Genomic DNA, 9,576 nt, shown 5'->3' with positions numbered 1-9,576 from the left:
TTTGTAGGATGAGACTGTGTTTGTGGGCTGAGACTGTGTTTGTAGGTGTTTGTGGGATGAGACTGTGTTTGTGGGGTGAGACTCTGTTTGTATGTGTTTGAGACTGTGTTTGAGACTGAGGGTTCTGTGCCCCAGGCCCAGAGCACAGGCTGAGGGAGCTGTGTAAGGACTTACTGGGGCCAGTGCACCGGTCTGCCAGCAGTGCCTGGGACTCCTCTATTCTGGTGAGTCTCCTGTGTGCCCGCCTCTCTCTCTCCAGGTGAGTCTCCTGTGTGCCCTTCTCTCTCTCCAGGTGAGCCCTCGTGGGCACAGTCCAAGAGGCGTGCACCGCCAAGACTGACAGACTATTGACCAGCCATCACTGAATTTCAATTTTATGTTATGACATGATTGTTATGTTTTCTTATGATTCATTTTTAGTAACTATATAACATAACATAAGGTAATGAACAGGCCATTCAGCCCAGCAATGCTTGCTTTTCCTACCCCTACCTACTGCCTAATTTGCCTAAAAGCTAAATAGGATCTAACACCGTATCACCGTATATATATATATATATATATATATATATATATATATATATATATATATATATATATAATGCGAAGAACACAAAAAGTGTACAGTTTTGTAGTGTGTAGTGTGTATCAAAATCAGATCAACAAATACCTTTTTTAATAAAAGATTTTGAAGATTTTCATGTCACATGGGAGAAAGCGGAACGGTTCGGTTCAACTGCACATAGGTCCCAAATCTGTAGGGTGTGGTAATGCAGGGTGTGGTAATGCAGGGTGTGGTAATGGGTAATGTAGGGTGTGGTAATGCAGGGTGTGGTAATGGGTACTGTAGGGTGTGGTAATGCAGGGTGTGGTAATGGGTAATGTAGGGTGTGGTAATGCATGGTGTGGTAATGCAGGGTGTGGTAATGGGTAATGTAGGGTGTGGTAATGCAGGGTGTGGTAATGGGTACTGTAGGGTGTGGTAATGCAGGGTGTGGTAATGGGTACTGTAGGGTGTGGTAATGCAGGGTGTGGTAATGGGTAATGTAGGGTGTGGTAATGCATGGTGTGGTAATGCAGGGTGTGGTAATGGGTAATGTAGGGTGTGGTAATGCAGGGTGTGGTAATGGGTACTGTAGGGTGTGGTAATGCAGGGTGTGGTAATGGGTACTGTAGGGTGTGGTAATGCAGGGTGTGTTAATGGGTAATGTAGGGTGTGGTAATGCAGGGTGTGGTAATGCAGGTTGTGGTAATGTAGGGTGTGGTAATGCAGGGTGTGGTAATGCAGGGTGTGGTAATGTAGTGAGTTTTGTTTATTGAGGCTGAGTTTCTGTCCCGCTCTGCAGGGCTTGCGGAAGAGGGAGTTGCTGAGGGAGGTGCTGCCTGTGATTGGGCAGAATCTGCGCTTCCAGAGGCTGTTCACCGAATACCAGGACCAGCTGGAGCTGCTGCGCAACCAATAGCACTTCTGGCTCCGCCCACCAGCCCTGAGACACGCCCCCAGGCCCCGCCCCTGGGCCAGGGCACGCCCCGCCTCAGTCACGCCCTCCAGAGGGGCAGCGGGGTCATAATGCTGATAACAGTGAACATAGTTAAGATGATGATGCTAATAATGATAATATGAATTAATAATGATGATGATGATGATGATGATGAAGAAGAAGGACAGGAGGGATGGCACCATTGGCTGTGGACAGTGTCGGGTCACAGTGTGCCTGAGAAGCCACACGCCCAGCAGGCGTGGCCAAACTGGCCGGTCTCCCACGGCAACGCGCTGGCGGCCTATTGGCTGAAACACTAATACAACCCCGCCTTCTCTGACCAACACGGCGCCCATATCCCAGAATCCCGCTGGGCCTTGAGCCGAGGAAGGGTCCCCTGAACTGTCCCACGGGTTTCACCTCCTATGAGTCTGTACAGCCTCTTTCTGTTAGTCATTTTTAAATGTTTGTACAAGGCATTTTCTTTTCCATTTTCTATAAAAAAAACAAAACCACCGCAAGGAAAAACTGAAATAAATGAACAAGCTTTGAAATATGCTTTGACAAAATCCAGTCAGTGACTCCAAATGCAGACCACTACACTGGTTATATAACAAGACATTTACTGGGTATTAGTTTTAATATCCTAGTTTTGTACATTTTATACATCTTCATTAAATTTCAATGTTCACAATGTTGCCCTTGAGAGGGTGCTGAGCCTGAACTGCTTCAGTAGAGTTTCTCACCTTTTACTGTTTAGTCATTTAGAAGAGTTCAGCCAAAGCCAAGGTGCTGCTGTAGTCTGCCATGTGGTGCTGTAGTCTGAGTGTATGGTGGTGGAGTCTGAGTGTGGTGTAGCCTGAGTGTGTGGTGGTGGAGTCTGAGTGTGGTGGAGTCTGAGTGTATGGTGGTGGAGTCTGAGTGTGGTGGAGTCTGAGTGTATGGTGGTGGAGTCTGAGTGTATGGTGGTGGAGTCTGAGTGTGGTGGAGTCTGAGTGTATGGTGGTGGAGTCTGAGTGTGGTGTAGCCTGAGCGTATGGTGGTGTAGTCTGAGCATGCTGGTGTTGTCTGAGTGTGGTGGAGTCTGTGTGCTGGTGGAGTCAGCGTGGTGCAGTCTGATGTGTGCTGGTGGAGTCAGCGTGGTGCAGTCTGAGCATGGTGCAGTCTGATGTGTGCTGGTGGAGTCAGCGTGGTGCAGTCTGAGTGTGGTGCAGTCTGATGTGGGCTGGTGGAGTCAGGGTGGTGGAGTCAGCGTGGTGCAGTCTGATGTGTGCTGGTGGAGTCAGCGTGGTGCAGTCTGAGCGTGGTGCAGTCTGATGTGTGCTGGTGCGAGATTGCCTGTGGACCTCCCCCTCTGACTCATGGGAAGGTTGTTCCTTAGTTTGGGAAAGCAGTGTGGTGAAGAGGCGGGGCCACATGGAGCAGCAGCCAGCAGGGGGGCGGAGTCCACTGGGTGACTGACAGCAGGGGGGCGGAGTCCACGGGGTGACTGACAGCAGGATGGGGCGGAGTCCACGGGGTGACTGACAGCAGGGGGGCGGAGTCCACGGGGTGACTGACAGCAGGGGGGCGGAGTCCATTGGGTGACTGACAGCAGGGGGCGGAGTCCATGGGGTGACTGACAGCAGGATGGGGCGGAGTCCACGGGGTGACTGACAGCAGGAGGGGGCGGAGTCCACGGGGTGACTGACAGCAGGATGGGGCGGAGTCCACGGGGTGACTGACAGCAGGATGGGGCGGAGTCCACGGGGTGACTGACAGCAGGATGGGGCGGAGTCCACGGGGTGACTGACAGCAGGATGGGGCGGAGTCCACGGGGTGACTGACAGCAGGATGGGGCGGAGTCCACGGGGTGACTGACAGCAGGATGGGGCGGAGTCCACGGGGTGACTGACAGCAGGATGGGGCGGAGTCCACGGGGTGACTGACAGCAGGATGGGGCGGAGTCCACGGGGTGACTGACAGCAGGATGGGGCGGAGTCCACGGGGTGACTGACAGCAGGATGGGGCGGAGTGGCAGGGTGTGTGTGCTCCCTGCAGGGCAGAGCAGTGAGCGGTGTGGTGTGTGTGTGTGTGTGTGTGTGTGTGGTGTGGTGTGGTGTGGTGTGGTGTGGTGTGTGGTGTGTGTGTGTGTGGTGTGTGTGTGTGTGTGTGGTGTGGTGTGGTGTGGTGTGTGGTGTGGTGTGGTGTGGTGTGGTGTGGTGTGGTGTGGTGTGTGTGTGTGGTGTGGTGTGTGTGTGGAACTAAAGACCAGTTTTTCCACCATTTGGCTGATGACTCAAAAACAAATATCACAGGAGAGGGAGTGCGGTTATACTTTATCTTGTCACAGCTGCAATTCAGTCGCAGGCCTGATAATACTACAGCATAACAGCATGACACCCGAGTCAGATATTGCTTCTATACAATAGTTAGGTGGACAAGGTTATTAATCGAGTAATTCTAATTTGAGAGAATAATGTATTCGGCTCCATGAATAAAGGATAGTTACCTGGTAACCATAAACAAACGCCGACCGACTGGTTGGCAGGTTAGCTAACTCACAAATAGGGTTGCCACTCTAAAAGGAAATTAATTGTATTTATGATAATAACTACTATTCTCGTTGGAACGTTTTGTAGTAAAAATACTCAACAAATCGCATCCCGTATTGATTTAATGAGGAACATTTCATTTTTTTCAATAAGCGACAATTCCATGTGCTATTAGGCTATAGGCTAACGGACGAGTGGCAACTGTCCTCACAAATCCAGCGACAGTTGACCTTTTCCCATTACATTTTGTATCTAACTCTTTAATGGAAAAAGGGCTTATATTACCTACTGCAACTGCGAGATAGTATCGTTGTTGGTTGGTTTATACATGTAACTGCATTTCCAGTGATTGTACTGGAGTCCAGGGTGGGGGAATAGACACTCCAGGTAGGCTTGTTGGGTTTGACTCGCGGTGTGCTGGAGCTCGTTTTGCTGCAACTGGCTACCGTCGCTGTCCAAATATTCCATTTTCATCGGGAGTGAGACAGCAACCGTGATGTTATCAAATGTATCCACTTCATTTCAGCTGGAATGTGCCTAGCTAGCGAACAGAGGGCTGGCTAACCTTTTTTCTGATTTTTGTGTCCAACGTAAACAGTGCGGATTGATCCTGGCTGGTGATGAGGTCAGAGTGCTCACGGAATGTATCCGCACAATCACAATATATAACTCGAACCTAACCCTAACCACAATATACTACTTTCACCTAACCCTAACCACAATATACTACTTTCACCTAACCCTAACCACAATATACTACTTTCACCTAACCCTAACCACAATATACTATTTTCACCTAACCGTAACCACAATATACTACTTTCACCTAACCCTAACCACAATATACTACTTTCACCTAACCCTAACCACAATATACTACTTTCACCTAACCCTAACCACAATATACTACTTTCACCTAACCCTAACCACAATATACTACTTTCACCTAACCCTAACCACAATATACTACTTTCACCTAACCCTAACCACAATATACTACTTTCACCTAACCCTAACCACAATATACTATTTTCACCTAACCGTAACCACAATATACTACTTTCACCTAACCCTAACCACAATATACTACTTTCACCTAACCCTAACCACAATATACTACTTTCACCTAACCCTAACCACAATATACTACTTTCACCTAACCGTAACCACAATATACTACTTTCACCTAACCCTAACCACAATATACTACTTTCACCTAACCCTAACCACAATATACTACTTTCACCTAACCCTAACCACAATATACTACTTTCACCTAACCCTAACCACAATATACTACTTTCACCTAACCCTAACCACAATATACTACTTTCACCTAACCCTAACCACAATATACAATTTTAACCTAACCCTAGCCACAATATACAACTCGAACCTAACCCTAACCACACTATTCAACTTGGGTATAACATCAAATTACCTCAAAGCATTTAGAATTTTGATCAGGTTTAGTCTGAATAACAGGCAGTGAATCTGCCTTCCTGACTGATTGATTGGGGTAAAGGATGTTTTTCTGTTTTAGATGTAGAAATTGTACGATGTGCTGTAAGTTGTTTAAGGTCCTCATTTTGAAATTACTGTCCTGGTGAATGCGTGTCAGGGACTGGCCCTGTTTGGCCACAGGGTGGCAGCAGAGTTCTGCCATGCTCAACACTGCCAGTCTCCGCACAGACCAGACCACTCAAGCTCATGCACCTGTAAGTCTAGCGCGTTGAGTGAATATTACATTACAGGCATTTAGCAGATGCTCTTATCCAGAGCGACGTACTATGCTATGGAGTGGAGTTTAGCGTGTGGACAGCATCAAATCTGGACCTCCAATCCAAATATGGTCCTGGTTTTCTCTTTTCCCAGGTAATTAGTTGAAAAACTTGTGCTCCTGATTGGCCAAGCTGTCTTCACACCTGACCCAGGTAAAGGGAGGGTGAAAGGCAGCAGTTCTTGGACATGATTTGATGATCCCTGGTTTAGCGTGTTGATGGCATGTTGAGTTTAGCGTGTTGATGGTATGTTGAGTTTAGCGTGTTGATGGCATGTTGAGTTTAGCATGTTGATGGTATGTTGAGTTTAGCATGTTGATGGTATGTTGAGATTAGCGTGTTGATGGCATGTTCAGTTTAGCTTGTTGATGGTATGTTGAGTTTAGCGTGTTGATGGCATGTTGTGGGTATGACTTGAAGCTTATGAATAATTATTCTGGACATTTCCCAGAAGGATGTCAGTGGGACTGAGGGGGGAGAGCACACAGGGTGGGTGTAAACGGCTGGCCCATTGTGCTGTGACAGTGCTTCTTTGATGCTAATCAGCCTCTGCCTGGGACCTGTCTCTGCACGGGACCTGTCTCTGCCTGGGACCTGCCTCTGTCTGGGACCTGCCTCTGCCTGGGACCTGCCTCTGCCTGGGACCTGTCTCTGCACGGGACCTGTCTCTGCCTGAGACCTGTCTCTGCACGGGACCTGCCTCTGCCTGAGACCTGCCTCTGCCTGAGACCTGCCTCTGCCTGAGACCTGCCTCTGCCTGAGACCTGCCTCTGCCTGGGACCTGTCTCTGCCTGGGACCTGTCTCTGCCTGGGACCTGTCTCTGCCTGGGACCTGTCTCTGCCTGAGACCTGCCTCTGCCTGAGACCTGCCTCTGCCTGGGACCTGTCTCTGCACGGGACCTGTCTCTGCCTGGGACCTGTCTCTGCACGGGACCTGTCTCTGCACGGGACCTGTCTCTGCCTGGGACCTGTCTCTGCCTGGGACCTGTCTCTGCACGGGACCTGTCTCTGCCTGGGACCTGTCTCTGCACGGGACCTGTCTCTGCCTGGGACCTGTCTCTGCCTGGGACCTGTCTCTGCCTGGGACCTGTCTCTGCCTGGGACCTGTCTCTGCACGGGACCTGCCTCTGCCTGGGACCTGTCTCTGCACGGGACCTGTCTCTGCACGGGACCTGTCTCTGCCTGGGACCTGTCTCTGCCTGGGACCTGTCTCTGCCTGGGACCTGTCTCTGCACGGGACCTGTCTCTGCCTGGGACCTGTCTCTGCCTGGGACCTGTCTCTGCCTGGGACCTGTCTCTGCACGGGACCTGCCTCTGCCTGGGACCTGTCTCTGCACGGGACCTGCCTCTGCCTGGGACCTGTCTCTGCACGGGACCTGTCTCTGCCTGAGACCTGTCTCTGCACGGGACCTGCCTCTGCACGGGACCTGCCTCTGCACGGGACCTGTCTCTGCCTGGGACCTGTCTCTGCACGGGACCTGTCTCTGCCTGAGACCTGTCTCTGCCTGGGACCTGTCTCTGCACGGGACCTGCCTCTGCACGGGACCTGCCTCTGCACGGGACCTGCCTCTGCCTGGGACCTGTCTCTGCACGGGACCTGCCTCTGCACGGGACCTGCCTCTGCACGGGACCTGCCTCTGCACGGGACCTGCCTCTGCACGGGACCTGCCTCTGCACGGGACCTGTCTCTGCACGGGACCTGTCTCTGCAGGGGACCTGTCTCTGCAGGGGACCTGTCTCTGCACGGGACCTGTCTCTGCACGGGACCTGTCTCTGCAGGGGACCTGTCTCTGCCTGGGACCTGCCTCTGCCTGAGACCTGCCTCTGCCTGAGACCTGCCTCTGCACGGGACCTGCCTCTGCATTCCTCTCCAGCTCAGAGGTGGAGCACAGCTGCAGAACATGAGACTGGGGCAGCAGGCCAGTTTAAGGGTGCGGGGGTGCAGGCCTGTTTAAGGAAGAGGTTAGAGGAACCTAAGTGCATGAATAACCCCCTGCAGTCAGAACAGCAAACGCATCACATGGCCTACTCCCTGAACAGGAAACGCATCACATGGCTTTAAGCTGGCAACCAAGCCTTGCTGGAAATAAGATGCTTATAAATTTTCTCATACAAAGATGTTTTTTTTTTTTTTTTATATATACCAGGGGTGCAAAAATTCTGCACACCTGTCTTAAATTTCTGTTAGAATGAATCGAAATGTATGTGATCGAAATCAAACCTGAACTCTAAATGGCACAAAGTTAAACACAAGACCTTTCTGCAAATATTAAAGCCCAGGTGATTACTCATTAGGGCTTCAATGAGTCAGGTGAGTATAATTCCAGGGCTGAACTTTTTATTCTGAAGTGACTCCATGCCTTCTAACGTATCCAACTGCAGTGGCTGTTCTGTCTGGTGATAACAACCATGGGTTCCTCTAAACAGTTGTCCAAGAATGTCAGAATGAAGATGGTTAATTTCCAACTAGAAGAAGAAGGCTAAAAAAACACTCAATGTTTCAAACTCCCAATTTCCACTGTCAGAAACATTATTATTATAAAATGGAAGATAAATGGAACAGCTGAAGTCAAGGCGAAGTCTGGAGGACCAAGAAAGATTTCAGATAGAAGATGGAGACCTGGTGAGAAATGCTCAGAAGAACCCACACATCACTGCAAAAGAGCTGAAAAAAGAATAGCAAACACAGGTCTAGCTGTATCACTGTACAAGATAGTTTAAACAAGAATGAGCTTGGCAAACATTATACGGTGGGGTTGTGTGGCAGCTGGGGACAATATTGTGTGATTGGAAGGAAGAACAAATTCCTCCAAGTATCTAGATATTCCACAGACTAATGTTTATAGGTCAGTCCAGACTTTGAAGTTGAAGTGAGGTTCGGTATTCCGGCAAGACAATGACCCAAAGCATACCTCGAAATCAACCATGAAGTACCGCCAGGAAAGGCGGATGAAGGTTTTGGCCACAGTCCCCAGACTTGAATATTATTGAAAGTCTGTGGAGATCTCAAACATGCCGCACATGCTGTACATACATATGTCTGAGCTTGTTCTGCCAGGAAGAGTGGGGAAGAATTTCAAAAGTGAGAATTGAAAGACTCTTAGCTGGCCACAGAAAGCGTTTACAAGCTGTTATAGTTGCTTGAGGAGGAGTTAAGTACAAACTGACAGGGTTCCCAAACTTTTGCACAGGGTATTTTTCCTTTCTTTACTATTTTGAAACTGTAAAAAATAGAAAGTAATCTTGCTTTAAAATTTGGTGAGGTGTGTCATGTTTAACGTACCATTTAGAGGTCAGGTTCACTTCTGTTCACTTTAACTTTATTTCGATAAAATTTTTTGATCAGGGGTGCTGGTGCTGGTGTTGTGGTTCATTAAACACATCGTGTAGAGAGAACCTTATGGTTAATTTAAAACAGCTGTTTAATACAGAGAATCCAATATTGAACTAAAGTAGGAATATAAACATGAAGGCAGCTGCTCTGGTGTCCCCTCCTGGCGACTGGCAGGAATTGCAGTAATATACGCAGCTCTTACATTAAATTTCAAACAAACCCAGAAACCCGTAAATCATTTTTGGCAAAATGGTGGAAGTGAGTATGTCCCTGTGCATGACACAGTTAAGCCAAACTGGCTTTCGAAATTCACCACCAGCTTTGGACAGATCTTCAAGAATCAAGAGAGACTTTAGTTTCTATGGATTGTGGATTTTTGCCAGAAATTTTAAGTTGCATATATCATGCTTTTCAGCACAGTTTTTAGACATCTAGTTTCACATAAT

At 48.8% G+C, this 9,576-nt stretch overlaps 1 protein-coding gene across 1 annotated transcript in view; it reads left to right on the top strand.

The window, feature by feature from the left end:
• LOC133141235 (protein HIRA) overlaps positions 1-2,039 on the top strand; it is a 25,882-nt gene extending 23,843 nt beyond the window's left edge. The window contains exons 24-25 of the mRNA XM_061261712.1: positions 136-224; positions 1,347-2,039. Coding sequence (XP_061117696.1) covers positions 136-224; positions 1,347-1,463 — 206 coding nt within the window. The 3' untranslated portion in view covers positions 1,464-2,039. The remainder of the gene's footprint in view (positions 1-135; positions 225-1,346) is intronic.
• The last annotated feature ends 7,537 nt before the right edge of the window (positions 2,040-9,576 follow it).

This window comes from Conger conger, chromosome 11, assembly GCF_963514075.1.
Source record: "Conger conger chromosome 11, fConCon1.1, whole genome shotgun sequence".
NCBI classification, from domain to species: Eukaryota; Metazoa; Chordata; class Actinopteri; order Anguilliformes; family Congridae; genus Conger; species Conger conger.
This window is presented reverse-complemented; position numbering and strand designations above follow the sequence as displayed.